Raw genomic sequence first — 20,383 nt, 5'->3', positions numbered from 1 at the left:
TTATTTTAGAACAATTGTTTTGTAGAACTCCAAGTTTTTTCAGGAATGCATGTATCACGGCTGAATCGCCTATACTCGGAATAAGGGGGGACTCTGTCTTCCAGCAAGCATTCTTAGGACATAGGTCCTAAGTTTCCCTGTCCTGTAGCCAGGAGACCAGGTACCCACTTCCCTCTCAGAGCAGAACCACCTCCCAGGAGCCAGGGTGGGGTTAAGGGTGGGGGGTTAGTTCTCTGGAGCCTGGAACCAGGGCCCATCATAGCTCCTCTCTTCTCTCCTCCTTCCAGACCTCTGGACCGCTCAGGAGAAACAGCGTGAAAAGGCCCAGAATTTTGCCGCTTCCAGGCTTTCAGATCTTGAACCAGTCACTGAACCTCTGCAGGACTCAGTTTCCTCATTCTTGAAATGGGAAGGCGGTGTTTTGTTTTGAAATCATGTTTAAGTTTAAAAATCTGCCTTTGACTCTTGCTTTGCCATTTATGTATCTGTGACCTTGGACCAGATGGACTTTGCTTCTCAAGGCGGCATCTGTAAAATGGGGTCTTTGCGAGAATTTAATGCCCCGCGTGCAAAGCACTTAGCACAAGATGTGCATCAAGCCCCAATAAATTGAAGTTCCTGTTCTGGGAGGGCGGGGAAATCTCAAGGGTACGAGTTTTGACCGCTGAGGCAGAAGAACCCAGTGCTGGTGGGGAAAGACATGGCTGTGATTTCCCGACCGACAGTAAGCACATCCTGCCAGCCGGGTCTGCCCCGCTGAGGCCTGGGCTTCAGCCGGACCCCCTAGCTTGCAAGAGCCCCCAGCCCGCTTCCACCGTTTGGGGCCGCCTCCCGCCGCGCGGGTCCGAGGACGGACTACATTTCCCGGCCTGCACCTCGGGTCGGAACCCCGAGGGGCCGGCCGGCTAAGGGGACCTGTCCTAGCCGCGCTGAGGCTGGAGGCAGTAACCACCACTCAGGCAGCTCCTATATTTCGCTTTGCGAAGCCAGTCAGCCACCGACAACCCCACCTTGAGCCGCGGACCCGCAGGGTCTGTGAGGAGCGCTTGGTCCCCTCTTTTCCTCCTCCAGGCGTCCGGCCCACCGGGTCCCAGGGTCCGAGGCCAGGCTTATCTCCCCGGGAGGAATCCTTCGGCCCCGCGGGGTCCTCACTGTGGCCCGAGGCTGGCAGCCGGGCCCCGAGGGCTAGGGGACAGCCTAGAGGCCGCGCAGCTGGAGACTACAACTCCCAGGCGGCACCGCGGCGGCGGCAGCGGCGGCGGCGGCGGCGGCGATCACGTCACTCAGGCACCGCCGGCGGCCCCGGGAAGCGGCGCGGGCGGGGGCAGGGCTGGGGCCGACCGGGAGGCCGGTGCTGAGGATGGGGGCTGCCCGGCCGCCCCGCGCGTGAGGAGGCCGAGGGGCGCGCCACCCCGTTCCGGGGCGGGCGCCCCCCGGGCCCTGCCACCCCCACCCCGCCCGGCTGTCGTGGCCCGGGATGCGGAGCCGGGGGCCGCCGGTGGAGCTGCGCGGGGTGAGAGGCGCGGGGAAGGGGGCTGCCTGCTTCCCTCACCCTCGTCCCCCACCGGCGGGCCCCGGCAGGAATTCGGGAGCCGCGCGGCCCGGCCCTCTTAGCGCCCTGACGTTTGGGGGGGACAGGTGAACCCGCCGCCCTACCCGCACCCCGCCCCCCCCGGGCAGCTGAATCAGAGGGGACGACCCTGCCCTCTTAAGGAGGCTTTTTGTTGCTCCTGCGGAGGGCCCCCCGAGCCATGGCCACCAGGAGCCCCCTAGAACCTGCAGGGACTGCCCCCCATCCTGGCCGCCGGGGCCCGCCCTCTGTATCCCGCGGGCAGCCAGTGTGAAGCGGCCTCCCGCAGCCCCCGGCCCCTCCCCCATGGAGGAGGAGGAGGGGGGGACGGCCAAGGAGTGGGGCACGACCCCCACGGGGCCCGTCTGGACCGCGGTGTTCGACTACGAGGCGGCGGGCGATGAGGAGCTGACCCTGCGGAGGGGCGACCGCGTCCAGGTGCTTTCCCAGGACTGTGCGGTGTCGGGCGACGAGGGCTGGTGGACCGGGCAGCTACCCAGCGGCCGTGTGGGCGTCTTCCCCAGCAACTACGTAGCCCCCGGCGCTCCCGCCGCGCCCGCGGGCCTCCAGCTGCCCCAGGAGATCCCCTTCCACGAGCTGCAGCTAGAGGAGATCATCGGTGTAGGGGGCTTTGGCAAGGTCTACCGGGCCCTATGGCGCGGCGAGGAGGTGGCTGTCAAGGCCGCCCGGCTGGACCCTGAGCGGGACCCGGCAGTGACAGCAGAGCAGGTGCGCCAGGAGGCCCGGCTCTTCGGAGCCCTGAAGCACCCCAACATCATTGCCCTCAGAGGCGCCTGCCTCAGCCCCCCACACCTCTGCCTGGTGATGGAGTATGCCAGGGGGGGCGCACTGAGCAGGGTGCTGGCAGGCCGCCGGGTGCCCCCTCATGTGCTGGTCAACTGGGCTGTGCAGGTGGCCCGGGGCATGAACTACCTACACAATGATGCCCCCGTGCCCATCATCCACCGGGACCTCAAGTCCATCAACAGTAAGTGGTGTCCTCCCCCCAAAAAATTTGCTTCCACAGAATCTTGTGAGGTCAGGCATAGGTGGCGGGAAATGGGGACACCAGAAGACTCTGTCTAGGGCAAGAAGGGGCAGCAGTATGCCTTCAGGCCAAGTGAGGCAGCCTTGCCCATTAAGGGAGGAAAAGGAGGCTCAGAAACGTTGAGGGACCACCTATCCCCCAGACTACAGAGTCATACTAGCTCAATAAATATGTACCCATAACACTGTGACAGGCTCTGCACTCCTAGCATGAACAGCACAGATGCAGTGCCTGCCTTCATCAGTCCCTGATGCCAGCGTCCACCAGGCAGAGTCAGAAAGAACCTAGCCTGGAGCAGGATTTCTCAGCCTTGGCACTATTTACATTTGGGTCCGGATGATCGTAGGAGGAGGCTGTCCTGTGTGGCTTCTACCGACCAGATGCGATTAGCATCTCCCACCTCCATCCCCAATTATAACCGAAACTTGTCTCCAGACATTGCCAAATGTCCTCTGGGTAGAGGGGGTAAAGCCGCCCCCACTTGAGAACCACTTCTTGGAGTCCTCCCAGGCCTCTCCTCCTGCTAGCTGAGGCAAAGTGGAGGTGAGAGAGGAGCAAAAGGGACTTGCTTTACGTAAAAATCTTCCAGGCTGCCTGGCTTACCACAGGCTCTCAAAAGTTGGTTGGCTGGTTGACTGGGAACTGGGGCCAGGTAGAAGGGAAAGGGTCCCCCAGGACCCACATCTAGATCAAGGAGCTTCTCATGATGTTAGCATATATTAATTGAGCACTTATTTGCCCTTACGGTACTCACAAATTAAAGATTTCATTCTTTCCCCCACGTATTTCCCTAGCGCCTGTTGTGTGCCACACTCTGTCCCAGGTCCTAACTATATAATATACAAGGGAAAAATCCTGGCTCTCCCCACCTCACTCCCTTTCATTTTTACATTTATGTATTCATTCTTTCTTTTATTATTTGGTGTTTCCTGGAGCAAGTCATATGGTAAGGAGAGAGATCAACAGTGAATGGGACCAGCACTTGCCCTCACCTGAAATTTAAGGATTTCCCCTTTGCCCTCACATTTGGTCTCTCACCTCTCATCTATTTCTGATTCCTGTCAATTCTGCATCTTGACATTTGTTGGAATCCATCCCGCTATCTTTGCAGTTTTGTTGCTCTGCTCCCACCACCGCCACCAACTACAAGCCCCTGGAGCAGACAGGTGAGCCTTCCTTACCTTCCAGGCCTTGCATTTGTACACTAACAGATCTGCCATGTGCTCAAGGTGTGCCAAGCGCTTTGCCAGGGCTGGAATTGAGCAAGAGGCACAGATGGTTCCTGCCTTCCCTCGTGCTCTGAAATGCTGGGCAAATGGAGGCAGGACAGGCAGCATGCTCCTTTGAGGGCTGAGGTGCCTTCCTGGCCCTTTCTCACCCCTGCTGATTCACAGCCTGAAGGTGGGGTAAAAAGCGTTACACACCATGCCCCTAGGTTTTCCTGCAGCCAGTGCCACCTGGACACAGGGTGGTTGGGGCTTTTTAGGCCAGAACTTCCTGTTCAGTCAATGGGGCAACCCTATGCCTGGGACAGGTCACAGGGCCCCCGCAGCACAGCTTCCTCCATCTTTCTCTAAGGAGCCCCTCACCTGGTGTCACTCATACACTGGCTCATTCAACCAATATTTCTTAAGCAGAATTAAGTAACTAAGGCCTTGTCTCAAGCTCTGGGATTACAGAAGTGAACCAGGCAAGATCTCCCCATATGGAAATTACAGTCTAGTAAACGAAAGTAGATGATTGATATTTAGATAGGTAGGTAGATAGATGACAGAGTTTCCAGAGAGTATTGGGGGCTCTGAAGGGAACAAAATAGATCAAAGATGAGGTGGAAGGAGCTTTTTCAATCAGATGGTCAGGGGAGGCAATACTGGAGCAGAGACTTGAACAAAGAGGACCCGGCCTTACAAAGGTTTGGACAGGGTGAAGGTCCTGAGGTAGGAATGAGCAGGCCTTGTTGAAGAAAAAGCGAGGAGACCAGAGGGGTTGTAAGAGGAGGAATGAGGCAGCAGTAGGAGATGAGGTCAGAAACATAGGCAGGGCCCAGATCATGGTGACCCTAGGGGCCATGATGAGGATTTGGGGTACCCCACAAACAGGAGAGGTGGGGACCCAAGAAGGGAGGCATGGAGTCACATGCTAGAGAGTCAGGGAAGGCCTCTGGGCTGTGATGATAGTAGCATCACCTCACTGTTATGACTGGAGAAGCAGCAGAAGGAATGGTCAAAGATCCAGGTGGCGAAGTAAGTGCCAGTTATGGCAACATTATACACCAATAATAATAGCTAACATTTTGTAAGGACGTACTGTTGCTTCTGGCCATAAATCCTTCCTACAGTCCTCTAAGGTAAATAATACTATCATCTCCATTTAACAGAGGAGAAATCTTAGTGATAAGAAGAATACATTAACGAGGCTATTCAGTTAATAAGTAAGTGGCAGAGCTGGGATTCAAACCAAGGCAGGACACTGTACACCTTGGAGCCTCTGATAGAAGCTGATAGAATATCAGCAGTTAAGACATTGGGCTCTCATGATGGATCTAGATCAGGTCTTTGCCCCACAGTTTTCTAGCTGCAGGATCTTGACCAAGGGACTTCTCTCTGAGCCTCAGTTTGTCCGTTGATAAAATAGGCTGCTTTCTAGTTAATTCATGTGAAGGGCTGAGCACGATGCTTGCCATTTAACAGGTTGCTGATAAACACCAGCCATGATTATAACTGTTGTTAGTAATAATCCCAGACAGCAAGTTGGGAGCACAATATGCTTGGGTGATATATCCGTCAGATTTGTCACAGTAATGCTGTGGAACAAGCCACCCCTAAAATGCAGTGTCTTAAAACTTGATGTCATTGATTATGGCTCACACACATACTGGAGGGTAAGCTGTTTTAGGCTGGGTCCAGCCAGAAAGGCTTTACTCCCAAGTATCTCCCCTCTACCTTGGACCAGCAGGCTAGCTCGAGTATGGTCTCCTGGTGGTGGCAGAAACACAAGAGAGCAGGTAGACATGTGAGGCCTCTTAAGGCCTTGGCTTGGAGCTGGCCTTCTGTCCCTTCTGCCTCATTCTGTTGTCTGTTGACCAAAGCAAGTCATATGGCCAACCCTAAGTAAAGGAGGGGGAAATACGCTCTGTCTCTTTCGAGGAAAGAAGTGCAAAGTCAAGTGGCAAAGAGTGTGATGATACAGAAAGGAATAGAACTGGGGCCCCAAATGCAGTTTGCCACGGGGTGACAAGGACAAAGGAGAGCCATATTCATACCTTGTGCTCGTGGTCAGTAGTCCCCACTGCTGGGGTGGCTGGGAAATCAAGCCTCTAGGAGAACCAAGGCTTTGGCTGCCAACCTTTCAGTGAGTTCCCCAGAGCCCAGGTTGGAGTCATGAGGGTAGCAAACGGAGGGGAGGCCCCTCCCCCTTCCTGGGGAGGGGGGTGGTCAGGGGCAAGGCAGGGATTAGACCACACGGAAGGATTCCTAGTGTATCAGACAAGGAAAGGAGCTGCTGCAGAGGGGGACACCTAGAGGTGGGGAAGAAAATAAGTAGGTTCCAGCTGAGCCAGGGGCCAGGACACTTGGGTCTGCAGCGTGGAAGGTCTGAGGTAACCCACCTTTCTTCCTCCCCACAGTCCTTATTCTGGAGGCCATCGAGAACCACAACCTCGCAGACACGGTGCTCAAGATCACAGACTTCGGCCTCGCCCGTGAGTGGCACAAGACCACCAAAATGAGCGCTGCGGGGACTTATGCCTGGATGGCTCCAGAGGTTATCCGTCTCTCCCTCTTCTCCAAAAGCAGTGACGTCTGGAGGTGCTGATGGGGGGAGTTGGGGAGTCCTGGACGTGGGGGAGGGGCGAAGGAGGGGGTCAGAGTAGAAGGGATGGCCTCCCACTAAAGCTAGGATCCGGGCCTGGCAAAGGGGCTCACTGGCAAGGTCAGGCTATCAAAGCACCAAAGCAGGTGTCTGCTCTGCTTGCTAAAGTGGCAGCTGAGAAGGACTTGGATCTGAATGGAAAATTCCAAAGATGTAGAGATAGAGTGTCAGCACCAGGGCCCTCAGACACCACCCAGCACACCGCCCCACTTGTCAGCAGGAAACTGAGGCGTTTGGAGGCAGCCATTCGGTCATCTATCTGTCCATCCATCCATCTGTCCATCCATCCATCCGGCCATCTGTCCATCCGTCCGTCTGCACTGGGTGCTAGGGATACAGCAGGAAATAAAAGTAAACACGTTTCCTGCCCACAGGGATAGTAAATCAGCAAACAGTGGAAAGCTGGGAAAATAGCTGGGTTTAAGTTAAAAAGTCATAGAACAATTTTCAAAAGATAGTGAGCTAATCCCCTGAGGGCAGGAGGATGACTTTAAGGAAGGCCTTTCTGGGAAGTGATACTTGAGCTAAGTTTTGGCTGACAGGAAGGAGCCCGCCGTGCAAAGTTTGCGGGGAGAACTTCCCACGCAGAGGGGATAGTGCCCACAAAGGAGGCACCAATGTGAGAATGAGTTTGGTCCGTTCCAGATACAACTCCAAGGCCCATGTGGCTGGAGCAGAGCAGGCCAAGGAGAAAGGTGGTAGGAAATGACAGAAGAGAGAGCCGGATGAGGGACCGGATCCCACGCTTTATTCTAAGTGCAGTGGAAACCCATTAGCCGCACTTACTACTGGCATGATCTGGTTGAGCGTTGCAAGGCTCCCCCGGCTGTAGGATGGAGAATGGATTGTAGGGGACAGGAGTGGGGGTGGGAAGCCAGTGAGGAGGCCGTTGCCATCACTAGTGAGGCTTGATGGTGGCCGCAGAAACTTCAACCCCCACCTCCTACTGGGAGAGAGCCAAACCCAGGTCAGGCCCCAGCTGAAGCTCCAGATGGACCAAGCAGCAGTCATGGCTTTGGGGCAGACAGCTCAGACAGGAAGTCTCCATTAGAGCAGCACAGCCCTTGGGGGAAAGTTCTGACTGGCTGTACATCAGGCATTCATTTGTGGCACCAAACATTTAACAGAGCCATAGCTCAGTGGCAAGGAGCAGAAAACCCCAAATGAAAACAAACTAAAGTTTCTGCTCTCATGTAAAGCCGAGGACTACTGTGATGGCCACAGTGACAGGAATTCAGGTTCCTATGTCAGGATTCCTCGACGGTGGTGTCCTTGACATCAGCCAAGATGTGTGGTACTGCCCTGTACTTCTCAGGGCACCATGGTCCCCAACCACCAAACATCATAGCACTCCCCAGTCATTGTGACAATCTCAACATCCCCAGAGGTCTCCATGATGGGGGGGGTGCGATGGGGAGTGGTTCACGCCATGTCCAAGTGAAAGCCACTATCATTTCCCTCCACCTTGTGTGGCCTCCATTCCCTAGTTCACTTCATCATTCCACATGGCTGCTTGAGCTCCAGCTTTTTAAAAAAATATTTTATTTATTTATTTGACAGAGAAAGAGCACACAAGCGGGGGGAGCAGCAGAGGGAGAGGGAGAAAGAAAAGCAGGCTCTCCACTGAGCAGGGAACCTGATGCCAGGCTCAATTCCAGGACCCAGGGATCATGACCAAGCTGAAAGCAGGCGCTTAACTGACTGAGCCCCCTAGGCGCCCCTTGAGCTCCAGCTTTTATGTTCACATCACAACCAGTTAGGAAGGAAAAAAAAGGAAAAGACACCCCTTCTCTCTAAGGATCACACCCTGGGCCGAAGGCAGGCGCTAACTTTCTGGAAGTTAGCTGCAGATTGCACATCCTCCTCCATCCCACTGGCCGAAACGATCGCCATATGGGCTTCCTTAGCTGCAAAGGAAGATGGGAAATTACTCCAGACAGCATGTGCTGCCCGGCTCAGATTCTCCAGTGCTGGCCCTGAGAAGGGAGGCCACCAGCTGTAGGAGAGCAGGGGTTGTGTCCATCTTGTTCTAGTGCCCAGAACGATGCCCGGCACACAGCAGATGTTTCTAAGTATATGTCAAATGGGTGCACGTGCAGATGTGGGGGCGCCCAGGGACCTGCTGCATGCCGGGCACTGCACAAAATGGTCGTTAGGCTCCCGAAGGAGTTCAGTTCACTGGAGAAGATGGACCCGCAGGTGACTGTAACAGAGTGGTGCACACCCAGGTTTTGTGTATCCAGGAAGGACACTGCCATGGGTGTCAAGCAGGCCTGAGTCCAAGTGTGGACTGAGGCCTGTCCACTAACTAGCTGTGTGACCTTCAGGTAGACAACTTAACCTCTCTGAGCCTGCACCTGCTCACCGGATAAAACGGGGGTCATACCAATGCCTTCTGCCTTGCAGGGCTGTTGTGAGGATTACTGAGAGCGCCTAGCACAGTGCTGGCCTGGAGTAAGTGCTTTATAAATGTTAAATAGTGTTAACTTGGTTTTAGAGGTAAGTGCTGAGGATTCGAGGATTCGGGGATTCGGGGAACACAGAGGAGGGGCCTCTAACTTAGCTTTGGAGGCTATGGAGTCAAGGAAAGCTTCCTGGCAGAGAGGGCACCTGAATTCTGACTTAAAGGACAGTTACGAACAGGGAAGAATGTTCTTGACAGAGGGAAGAGCATGTGTAAAGCTAGAGGTTAGGAAGAACAGGGCTAGTTTAACTTGTTCAGTGTGGCTCCAAGCTGAAGCCGGGCTTGGTAAGGGGGTGGCGAGAGCACTTAGAGGCAGGGTCATCGGAAGTCAGGGCTAAGGAAAGTGGCTTTGCCCCACGGGAGCAGGGGACACACCTAGGGTTTTCAGGCAGGGGTGAGAGAAGAGAGCAAAGGCAAGACGTCAGAGAGAGAAAACCAGCCCCACAACATTTGTGTGAGATCAGGCCAGCAGATGTCTTATCTATCACGTTCATTGGCCAGGGCAGGATGTTGGGGTGAGGGAGGCCCACCATGGGACCGGAGGCAGGGCTGGGGTGTAGGTGAGGATTGGGGTGGGCTGCAGCATCACCCCTCCCTCTTCCCCACCCGCAGCTTCGGGGTGCTGCTCTGGGAGCTGCTGACGGGTGAGGTCCCCTACCGTGAAATCGACGCCTTGGCCGTGGCATACGGCGTGGCTATGAACAAGCTGACGCTGCCCATCCCCTCTACGTGCCCCGAGCCCTTTGCCCGCCTACTGGAGGGTGAGCCAGGGCCCCGTGGAGATAGGCTCTGCTCGGGTGGCAGGGGCCCTCGGGCCAGACCTCATCCATCCCAGTGGGTCCCGGAGTGAGGGTCGGCAACCATCAGACCACAGTCCACCCCTCTACAACTGGTTCCATGGCCCCCAAACTTCTGTTCTGGCCCACAGCTCTTGGGGGCAACCTGCTAGCCTTCACTGACCCCAGGATTCCTCCCTGATTCTTGATTCTGCCACAAATGAGGGAGCAGTTCCCCAGGTTGGTCTCCCAGAGTTTCACTGAGTGAAATGTTGCCAGGGATTTGGTTTCGAATCCCTTCCCCTCAGCTCCATGGAAGTTGTTTGTCCACAGTCCCCTGAAATCCTGCCTTTCACAGAGCATGGCCCCTGACTTCTCCACTTCCACTGCTGTCCTCCCACCCCCACCCCCATCCCCAGAATGCTGGGACCCAGACCCCCACGGGCGGCCAGATTTCGGCAGCATCTTGAAGCAGCTTGAAGTCATCGAACAGTCAGCCCTGTTCCAGATGCCCCTGGAGTCCTTCCATTCGCTGCAGGAAGACTGGAAGCTGGAGATTCAGCACATGTTCGATGACCTCCGGACCAAAGAGAAGGTGAAGGCCAGCATGAAGCGAGATCCTGCTTGCTTTTTTTTTTTTTTTAATATTTTATTTATTTATTCATGAGAGACAGGGAGAGAGAGATTGAGAGAGAGGCAGAGACACAGGCAGAGGGAGAAGCAGGCTCCATGCAGGGAGTCTGATGTGGGACTCGATTCTGGAACCCCAGGATCACGCCCTGGGACTAAGGCAGGCCCTTTTTAAGAGATTTTAGAGATCCTGCTTTTTGATGTGCTTTCGCCTTCCCTGGGGCAGAGTCCCTTCGCCTGAGCTTTAGTCTTTGGGTTCCTGCAGGGTGGGGGCGGGGGCTTTTTTGCATTTTAAGAAAAGCCAGCATGTTGCTGGATGCAAAAGAAAAGGTACCCTGCACTGAGGTTCTTACCAGTGAACCTGAGGCTGGGAGTGGTTTTAAAATGTAACAGCAAAAGTGGTAGGGAGGGAGGAGAGAAGTTGCAGGAAAAAAGATCTGCAATGTGTAAATAGTTGAAGTTCGATGATGAGTGCACTGGGTGCACTGTTCTGTCTCTGCTTTTGTGGATGCTTGACGTTTTCTAAATTGGAGAGCCAAAAAAAAATTAAAAATCAGAGGGGAAAAATAAAGCCACCCCTTTGTGCTAAAACAAAACAGCCCCCTGTCCTGGCACCCAGCTTGGCTGGTAAGGAGGGAGTCAGACTGTGACCCCAGTTTGCCCCATCTCGGGCTGCGCTTGTGCTGTGCCTCCACCGGATCCACCCCCCGGGGTTCTGGCCCTCGCACCCAGCCGCCCATCTCCTCCCCAGGAGCTCCGGAGCCGGGAGGAGGAGCTGTTGCGGGCCGCCCAGGAGCAGCGCTTCCAGGAGGAGCAGCTGCGGCGGCGGGAGCAGGAGCTGGCGGAGCGCGAGATGGACATCGTGGAGCGGGAGCTGCACCTGCTCATGTGCCAGATGAGCCAGGAGAAGCCCAGGGTCCGCAAACGCAAGGGCAACTTCAAGCGTAGCCGCCTGCTCAAGCTGCGGGAAGGTGGCAGCCACATCAGCCTCCCCTCCGGTACCGCCCACATCCCTGGAGCACCGCACCGCCCCCCACCCCAGAGGCTGCTGGGAGCAGTCCTAACACAGGCTTTACCTCTTTCAGTTTTTAAACTTTTTTTCTTGCTACATATATCACACATGTGTAAAAGGACCAGAAAGCAATACAGCCTAATGAGTTTGTATAATCACCCCCATGAAAGCATAGAGATCCTACAGCCACCCCAAATGCCCTCCTCACAGTCCCTCTAGACACAACCCCCTGCCACACACTCAGCCCACAATGGCAAGAGTAACCTCTATTTTTGACTTTCAGGGCATTCACCTTTCTACTTTATTGCTTCTTCTTTTACCTATTTTCTTATCTTTTAGCCTGCTGCTTTCCCTCCTTGCCAATAATTTGTTGAGGAATTACATCATTTATTCTGCGGCATCTCCCGCAACAGGAGTGGATGTTGCTGCTCACATCCCCCTGGCATCGCCCCTCCATCCCTCTGAATTTCCTATAAATTGGAAAGTTAAGCCATGTGAAATTGCTAATGTTCAGCCCTTTCTGACCTACAGAAACAAGCTTCACGTGGGTCAACCCGCTAGGTAGATGTCAGGGCTAGGTAGATGTCAGATTCAGGTTCAGGTTTGGTCTCTGGTTTTCCCATAGCCGGCTTCCTAGGCGCTGTTACAGTGCTCACCTGCCATAAGGCACATAATGTCTGCTCGGACTCTCTCTGTGTGACATTACAAGCCATAGCACAACGCCCAGAACAGCACTGGCCAGCAGAAATCTAATGCAAGCCACACGGCTAATTTTTAAATCTCCTCGTAGCCACCTTAAAAATGAGAAAGAAACAGGTGAAATTGATTTTAACAGCATATTTTATTTAGCCCAGTATATCCAAAATGTTATGGTGTCACACATAATCAAAACAAGAAAAAATGGTTAGTGAGGGATTTTCACTTTTTTCACACTCAATCTTTGAAACCCAGTGTACATGGTACAGTTACAGCACATCACAGTCCAACCACTAAGTTTTTGTCAAAAATACTTGACCTGCTTTTGGATTTCATGAGATGTACTGTTGAGAAAGTTAGATTCACCAAAAAAGAGAAAGATTCACATACCCAAGTCGTTCTAAATGTAAATGTTTTCAATAACCAAACTGAGTATCTGTTTTTACGTTTAAATTTTGATTCATTGCAACCACACAGATAATGTTTAAACTCCCCAGTGCCTCAGCTATAGTGCCGCATGGCAAGTGCTCAGTGGCCACAGGTGGCTAATGGTCACCACGTTGGACACTTAGGTCTAGATCTGTAGTCAATCCTTAGTTATCTAGGGACCCAATTAGGATCTTTCCTCTCAACCTGGGCATATGCCAAAGGTCTCTGGAGGGCTCGTCACAGTTAGATGGCTGTGCTTCACTCTGGAGTGGCCAATTCAGAAGGCCAAAGAGTGAGCACTTCCCCTGCTCCCGCCTCTGCCCCAGAGGTCTCCAGGTGAAGAGTTTGAGAACCGCTGTGTTAAGGAATGCAGAACCATGGCGAGGCCCATCCTAGCATTCCTTCTAGCCTCCTACAACAGGAACTTCTCTTTGGTTACCCTCAGAGACATTTATTTGCTCAGGGAAGTTTCTTCCTTTTCACAGGCTTCGAGCATAAGATCACAGTCCAGGCCTCTCCAACCCTGGACAAGCGGAAAGGATCCGACGGGGCCAGCCCCCCCGCGAGCCCCAGCATCATCCCCCGGCTGAGGGCCATTCGCCGTGAGTACCTCCCCAGGCCCTGAGCGGTCAGTTGTCAACCACCTTCCCTGGGCACATGCCGTGCACTGAGCCAGAACAGCAGGGTCCCCTCCCTGATTCACAGGGGAAACGCAATAAACATGCAAACAAGTCAGTAAGCAGGACAATTTCCTATAGTGATAAGCACTATAAAGGAAAACAGGGAAGGGAATAAAAGAGCAAAATTGCTTTTACATCAGGAAGGCCTGTGTGGGGAGCTGGGGTTTGAGCAGGGGCCAGCGTGGTGAAGAGGGGTGAGGAGGGCCAACACCTGAGGGAAGTATGGCCCTGCCAGAGAGAACAGCAAGGGCCAAGGCCCGTGTGTCCGGCCTGGCGGCCAACTTGAATGGAATGAATGGGAGGGAGCAAGGTGTGGAGCAAGGGTTCCATGAGGGCCAGATCTTGCTGGGCCTTGAGAGCCAGGATAAGGAATTGGATTTGACTCTAAATGTGAAAGGGGCTATGAGCCCCAGAAGGCTGTGAGCCAGGCAGGAATGTGGTCAGACTTGCCTTGTCCTTCTGGCTGCTGGGAGGAGTATGGATTGTAGGAGGCAGGAATGATGGCTGAAGGTGGGGGTGACAATGGAGGCTGGACCCGAGTGGGGCCGTAGTCGGGAGATGGCTACTTTTGGGGCTACGTGCAGAGGTGTAGCCAGCGTGGTCTGTGGACGAGCGGGATCCAAGACCGAGTCCCTAAGCTCCTCTGCCCCCCTCACCCCTGGCTTCACCCCATGCCCCACCCCCTCATGTCTCTGTTAGGGCACCTGTTTGTACCAGCCCCAGAAGTCATTCTCCTGGGGACCCCCAGACAGTCTCCATACAGTGGTAGGCCATACTAGTGTCAGGCTACATTCAAAGCCTGGAAGATAGAGCAGCAGACTCTCCAGGGAACAAACTGCCAAAGCTTGAGGCTTGAAGCGCAAGCAGCCAAGCAGGCCAGAAAAGGGACTGAAGGGAACAGAGTACCAGGCGGGCGAAGGGAACAGCCTATGCAAAGGCATGGAGGAGTGAAGATACTCTCATAGGAACTGATAGACATGGGCTCCCAACCAAGGCACTCAGTGCCCTGTGCCTGCCCACCCGGACTCCATCTCCTTGCTCTCCTCCTTTCCTCCCTGCCTCCACACCAGCCCTACTGGCCCCCTGGCTGCTCTGAACAGTTCAGGCATGGCCCACCACAGGGCCTTGGCATATGCTATTCCCTCTGCCTGAAATGCTCTTCTCTCTTGGATCCACTTGACTTCCCACCTCCCCTCCTTCACATTATTGTCAAACGTGAGGCCTTCCCAAACTCTCAACCTCCTTTCCTGCTCTATCTTCCCTATAGCACCTTTCACCTTCTAATCCCTACACAAATTATTCATCTCATAGGATTCTTGCGGGTCATCTGTCTTCACACCTAAAATGTAAACTCCTGAGGGCAGGGGGTTCTATTGGCTTTACCCACTGCTGTCTCCTCAGCATGTCCCACAGGGCTTGCAGAGAGCAGGTACTCAGCAGACACATGGGACTGAATAGACAGTTGAAGGGCTTGGGTGAGGAGTGACGGGAACTGAGGCTGAGGGCAGGCAGGGAAGCACATGAAGAGCCTCGAATGCCAGGCTGAGGAGCTGGGACTTTGTCCTGACAGCAGTGGGGAGCTATGGGAGGACTTACTGCAGGGAAGGGTCATGTTGGAAGTAGAGTCCAGGGTCCCTTGGACTAGCTGGTGGAGGGTGGATCTAAGAGTGAGGTAGAGAGCCCGGCAGGGACAGACTGCCCAAGAGCCAGTAACCAAGTGGCTTCTCTTGGCCCAGTGACTCCTGTGGATGGTGGTGGCAGCAGCAGTGGCAGCAGCAGTGGCGGCAGTGGGACATGGGGCCGCAGCGGGCCCCCAAAGAAGGAAGAACTGGTTGGAGGCAAGAAGAAGGGCCGCACATGGGGACCCAGCTCCACCCTGCAAAAGGAGCGGGCTGGAGGGGAGGAGAGGTACTGGCCCTGGGAGCCCACCCCTGGCCCTGCACCTGACCCCAGGCCCTGGCAGCCAGAAGGCCTACCCCTCATCTCTGGTGCCCCCTGCAGGCTGAAGGCCCTGGGGGAAGGAAGCAAACAGTGGTCATCAAGCGCCCCCAACCTGGGCAAATCCCCCAAACACACACCGATAGCCCCAGGCTTCGCCAGCCTCAACGAGATGGGTAAGAGGGTGAGGGTGCCTTTAAAATGGAGAGGGTGGGGCATCGGGGGGAAACCGAACCCAAGACCAAGAGGTACCACCCTCCCCGGTTGGGAGGAGGAAGCCAATTTCACTAGACCAGTGCGTCGGCAACATTCCCGGAAAGGGGGGCAGCCCCTGGGTGTTGGGTCATCCCCCACCCCCGGAGAGGGGGTGGGCAAGAGCTTTGCGGGAGAAAGATTGGAGAACCATGTTTGGTGGGGCTTGGCGGCCTCACTGCCTGTAGGGTCTTTCGAGGCAGCCTCTGGCCACCAAGTCCCGGGGACAGGGGAGCATGGGGGTGGGGGGCGAGGGAGGCGAGTGACGGCCCTCTCCCGGTTGCAGAGGAGTTCGCGGAGGCTGACGGAGGCAGCGTGCCGCCCTCCCCCTACACCACCCCGTCCTACCTCACCGTGCCGCTGCCGCCCGAGCCCTCCCCGGGGGCGCCCACGCCCCTGTCCCGGCTGGGCCACGGCGGCCGGCGGCGCTGCGAGCTGGCTCTGCTGGGCTGCGCCACGCTGCTGGGCGCCGTGGGCCTGGGCGCCGACGTGGCCGAGGCGCGGGCGGCCGACGGCGAGGAGCAGCGGCGCTGGCTGGACGGCCTCTTCCCCCGCGCCGGCCGCTTCCCGCGGGGCCTCAGCCCGCCCGGCCGCTCGCCCGGCCGCCGCGACGACGCGGCCCCCGGCCCGGGCCTGGCGCCCTCGGCCACCCTCGTGTCGCTGTCGTCCGTGTCCGACTGCAACTCCACGCGTTCGCTGCTGCGCTCCGACAGCGACGAGGCCGCGCCGGCCGCGCCCTCCCCGCCGCCCTCCCCGCCCGGCACCAACCCCCTGGTGGACCTGGAGCTGGAGACCTTCAAGAAAGACCCCCGCCAGTCGCTCACACCCACCCACGTCACGGCCGCGCGAGCAGTGAGCCGCGGGCACCGGCGGACGCCGTCGGACGGGGCGCTGGGGCAGCGGGGGGCGCCCGAGCCCGCGGCTCCCCGCCCTGGTGAGTGAGGCGCCCCGCACCCAGGGTGCAGAAACCCCCCCTCCCCCCCTGCCCCCACCAGGCCCCAGCCCAGCGGCCACCCCCTAAGTTCCAGGGCGGCCTCCTGCTTAGCGGGGGAGGAAGGGTCCCCGGCCCTGCAGTCCTCACTCCCCGGGGCATTGTGGGTCCCCAGGTGACTGAGCCCTGGATACAGCAGAGGTGGCAAACCGCAGTGCCTCCGGGGCCCAGGAGGGTGACATTGGCGGCAACGGTAACAACTATAGGGAACACTCACGTGCTAGACGCTGTTCCCTGTGCATTTGTTACCAGAGACAAAGACCAGTAGGACAGGTGTTCACTACCTATTACCAGGCACTGTGCTACTTTTTCTTACAATTATTGTTTTGTTTAACTCTGGCCTGTGGAGTGAGCTGCCGTCCTGCCATTCAGAGGTAGTGCTGTGCCTCGGGGGTCTCCTTAGGCCTGTGTGCATGCACCCAGTCCCTCAGAGGGTTGTGAGGGATGAGGGCTTTATCTAGAGGGGCGATAAGGGGACAGGCTGATAAGGAGTATGCTTGGAGTCGCTCCAGGATGAGTGAGTGATTAGGAGTGGTGGGGGACCTGGGTAGAGGTCCTGCCCCTGCTGAAAAGTGGGCCCAACAAGATGAGCAGATATTTCACAAAAAGTCAGAAATTCCAATTCTCATGTAAAGGTCCTAGCTTTTAAATGCCACCCTCTGGCCCACCCCATTGACCTCATCTGATCCTCTCTTACCAGGCCCTCCTCGAGACCCCCTGGACTTTCCCCGCCTGCCCGACCCCCAGACCTTGTTCCCGACCCACCGTCGGCCCCCCGAGTTCCCTGGCCGCCCAACCACCCTGACTTTCGCCCCAAGACCCCGGCCGGCTGCCAGCCGCCCCCGCCTGGACCCCTGGAAACTGGTCTCCTTTGGCCGGACACTGAGCATCTCGCCTCCCAGCAGGCCGGACACCCCAGAGAGCCCTGGACCCCCCGGCATGCAGCCCACGCTGCTTGACATGGACATGGAGGGGCAGAGCCAGGACAGCACAGTGCCCCTGTGCGGGACCCATGGCTCCCGCTGAAGCCTGCCCTCCACCGCCCGCCTGGGCAGCCATGAATGTAGCGCCCCAGGCCCCGCCCCAGCCTGCCATGCCACAAGGCGGGGGAGGCCCTGGGCAGGATACTCACTATTTATTGGGGAAGGGGGGAGGGGGTCACTTAATTTATTCCTTTGTACCCCAGAGGGTGGGGCCCTGTGCCCATCCTGCAGTATGGGGGGAGGGTGGGCAGGGATACTCAGGGACAGGGCATCATAGGGATTTGGCACAAAATGCAGCATTAAAGGTAACCCCTGCCCCCTACCGCTCTTGGCTGTGTCTTTCCCCAGCCCAGGGCCCTGATCCTGGGCCATCCCCAGTAAGGCACTGACCGCCCCCCCCATCCTCCACCACCTCCCTGAACCTCTGGGTTTCTGAGATCCAGAGGGTGAAGCCCAGGCACACGTTCCCTCCGTAGTCCCCACAAGAACATCACACAAAGAGGTTATGGTCACCAGTGACAAGGGCTTTACCAGCAAACACATAAGTCAGGGGAAGTTACACGCTGAGGTGGGAGTAGGGGGAGGGAAAGTCCCCCTAGGTTGGCCTTAGCCAACGACATCTCGAGTCCCGGCCCCGGCCCGACTGTCTTCCTGCTGGAGGCTGCAACGGTGCATCTTCAGCTGAGTCAGCTGGATGTAGCGGAGGACATTGGTGTCTGTGGGGAAGGGGGGCATGGCATTATCTAAATTTATTTATTTAAATGCCACCCTCTGGCCCACCCCATTGACCTCATCTGATCCTCTCTTACCAGGCCCTCCTCGAGACCCCCTGGACTTTCCCCACCTGCCCGACCCCCAGACCAGGAGTCCTGGGGCAGCGGGCGACATCTGCACCACTTCAGCTCACACCTCGATGTACCCAGCCTTCAGCGGCTCCCCCGCGCAGCTGCTCTTCCCAAAGTCCCAGCCACCACAAGCAGAATGGGGGCATTTCACACCTCCATACTTTTGCTTTCGCTGTGCCCTCTGCCAGGAGTGCCTCTGCTCAGAGACTTCTGTCATCCTCCTGCCCACCTTCCAGTAACACCTGCAAGGAGTCTGCCCTCTCAACCTCTCACCAGGAAAACTAATGTGGTCTCTGCTCCCGAAGCCCTGTGTCCTGTACCTGTTGTACTCCCTTGTCATTGGTTCTCAATACAAGACTATTGTGTCTGCACCCCCACACACACACCCAGACTATGATGTCCTAGAGGGCAAGCAACAGGCCTCCCCCCACCCCTGCCCCTGCAAGTTTCTCAGCATTGTCCACCCTGGGGTCAGCCTCCCAGGAAGTGCTCAATAAGCCGTGGGTGGGTGAATGGGTTAGTGAGTGGATGAATGAGAATGGGGGAGGGGTGGAGATGGGGGGGGTGAGTGGGAGGCATCGTTGAGTCAATGACTAAATAGAGGGCAGGTGGTTGGGTGAATGTCAGAGGAACTTGGGTGAGGGGATGGGTGAATGAATGGCGGGTGAGTGCCTGAGTGGGCGTGTGAGGAGCAGGTGGTTGGAGAGGTAGGTGCTGGGGAGGAGGCACTGCACTCCGTTGAGGCAGCTCTGCCCTGATCCTCCCTTGTTTCCTGGTTTCCTCTGCTCTAGCCCCTTACCCTGCTTCCTCTGGCCCTCACCTGTGGGCTCCCGGCTGCGGGCCTCCTGCAGGTAGCGCAGCGCGCGAGCATAGTCGCCCAGGTGGTAGAAGGCAATGCCGGCGCGGTAGGTGGCCTTGAAGTTGCCCTGCTGCTTCTCCAGGACCTTGAGGCAATACTCGCGCACCCGCTCGTAGTTCACCAGCTCCGACTGCAGCAGGCAGGCTGCGGGGACACCGGACCGGTGCTCGCAGAGCCTGGCGCCACCCCCAGACCTCACCTGACTGCTGGGAGCCGGGCCTTAGCGCTGCAGGTACCCCCAACCCTTGCCCGTGGCTGAGCGGGGCTGAGCGGGGCTGAGCGGGGCTGAGCGGGGCTGAGCGGGGCTGGGGCACTGCCCAGGGCCGCCAATCTTCTGACGGATCAGGATAGGAGCCATCTGCGCCGCCGCTAGAGGGCGCGAAAACACAGACAAGCGCTCCCGGGAGGTTAGCTGGGAAGTTTCTGCCGGGGAGAGTACTAAAGGCAATCTCAGGTGAGGGATGGGGCGCTGAATCGCTAATCCAGGGTAAGATTTTTCTCACCTGGAGATTGCCAGGTGACAGCCCAAAGCCCATTTCTTGCATCCCAGCCCTCCCAGCCCTGTGTGCCTCTACACCCCCAACCCTTGATTAGCTCTGGGGTCTCCCTTCACAGACCCCAGGTCTGCTCCCTTCAAGCCTCCAGCCCCCCGCCCAAGGCTTCATGATTGCCCATCACCCCCCACCCCTCCGCGTATGCACCCTCTGCGCCCCCCGACGGCCCCATACCGGTGAGAGAGTCATAACATTCCACCTCCGTGTTCTCCACCAGGCGCCGCTGCTCCTCGCTGAGGCGGGCCGGCCCGGGGCTGCCGGCGGGCCCGGGGGCGGGGGCGGGCAGGCCTCCAGGGCGGGCCCCCTGAGCCGCCTTCAGCTGCAGCAGTGCCCGATGATACTTGCCGATGGCTTCCCGGAACTTCTTCTCTCGGTAGCAGCGCTGGCCCTCCGCCTTGAACGCCACGGCGGCCCGCAGGCTGCTGTCGAGCGCCGCGCCCAGGCCCCCCGACGGCTCTGGGGCAGGGCTGGGCCGGGCCGAGCCATGGCGGGGGCCCGGGCCCGGCGGGGAGAGGGCGGGAGGCGGGCGCGGCGGAGGCTCCGGGGCAGCGCTGAGCATCAGCACCGGGGACAGCGCGCCGCGCTGCATTGTGGGAAACTCCTGCGGCCGCCGCTGCAGCTACCGCATCGCCCCCCGCGGGGCCGGTCCCCACCCTTTCTCCGCCCCCGCACCTCCGGCAGCCGACTCCGCCTGCCCCCTATGGGTGTAGAGAAACCCCTCCGGACTTTCCCGTTCTATCCTCCAAATGGGCCCCGGCCCTAGCTCTCCACCCGGGCTCGCCCTCC

The 20,383-nt window shown here is 57.3% G+C and overlaps 2 protein-coding genes and 1 long non-coding RNA gene across 5 annotated transcripts in view; 1 reads left to right on the top strand and 2 right to left on the bottom strand.

The window, feature by feature from the left end:
- Positions 1-1,242, bottom strand: part of LOC140605610 (uncharacterized) — a 37,896-nt gene extending 36,654 nt beyond the window's left edge. For both annotated transcript variants that reach the window (XR_012008228.1, XR_012008229.1), the window contains exon 1: positions 1,011-1,242. This is a non-coding gene — a long non-coding RNA (uncharacterized lncRNA). The remainder of the gene's footprint in view (positions 1-1,010) is intronic.
- A 69-nt stretch (positions 1,243-1,311) lies between these two features.
- Positions 1,312-18,563, top strand: MAP3K10 (mitogen-activated protein kinase kinase kinase 10). 2 transcript variants are annotated; one of them, XM_072777628.1, is made up of 10 exons: positions 1,312-2,558; positions 6,244-6,424; positions 9,565-9,713; positions 10,148-10,323; positions 11,110-11,356; positions 12,981-13,097; positions 14,912-15,083; positions 15,177-15,289; positions 15,652-16,299; positions 18,152-18,563. In XM_072777628.1, exons 1-10 carry the CDS (start codon positions 1,877-1,879, stop codon positions 18,421-18,423), a joined length of 2,757 nt encoding a protein of 918 aa, XP_072633729.1. In that variant the 5' UTR covers positions 1,312-1,876; the 3' UTR covers positions 18,424-18,563. The 2 variants fall into 2 exon arrangements, with proteins under 2 accessions (XP_072633729.1, XP_072633725.1); XM_072777624.1 differs by lacking the exon at positions 18,152-18,563 and adding an exon at positions 17,057-17,661 and having other exon boundaries at positions 1,314-2,558.
- Positions 17,843-20,300, bottom strand: TTC9B (tetratricopeptide repeat domain 9B). The gene is made up of 3 exons (XM_072777716.1): positions 19,772-20,300; positions 19,005-19,187; positions 17,843-18,055 (listed from the first exon to the last, which is right to left on the bottom strand). The coding sequence occupies exons 1-3, from the start codon at positions 20,184-20,186 to the stop codon at positions 17,946-17,948; spliced, it is 708 nt and encodes a 235-aa protein (XP_072633817.1). The 5' UTR covers positions 20,187-20,300; the 3' UTR covers positions 17,843-17,945.
- Between the last annotated feature and the right edge of the window lie 83 nt (positions 20,301-20,383).

Source organism: Canis lupus, chromosome 1 (genome assembly GCF_048164855.1).
Source record: "Canis lupus baileyi chromosome 1, mCanLup2.hap1, whole genome shotgun sequence".
NCBI classification, from domain to species: domain Eukaryota; kingdom Metazoa; phylum Chordata; class Mammalia; order Carnivora; family Canidae; genus Canis; species Canis lupus.
Note: the sequence above shows the minus strand (reverse complement) of the source record. Positions and strands in the feature narration are given on the sequence as shown.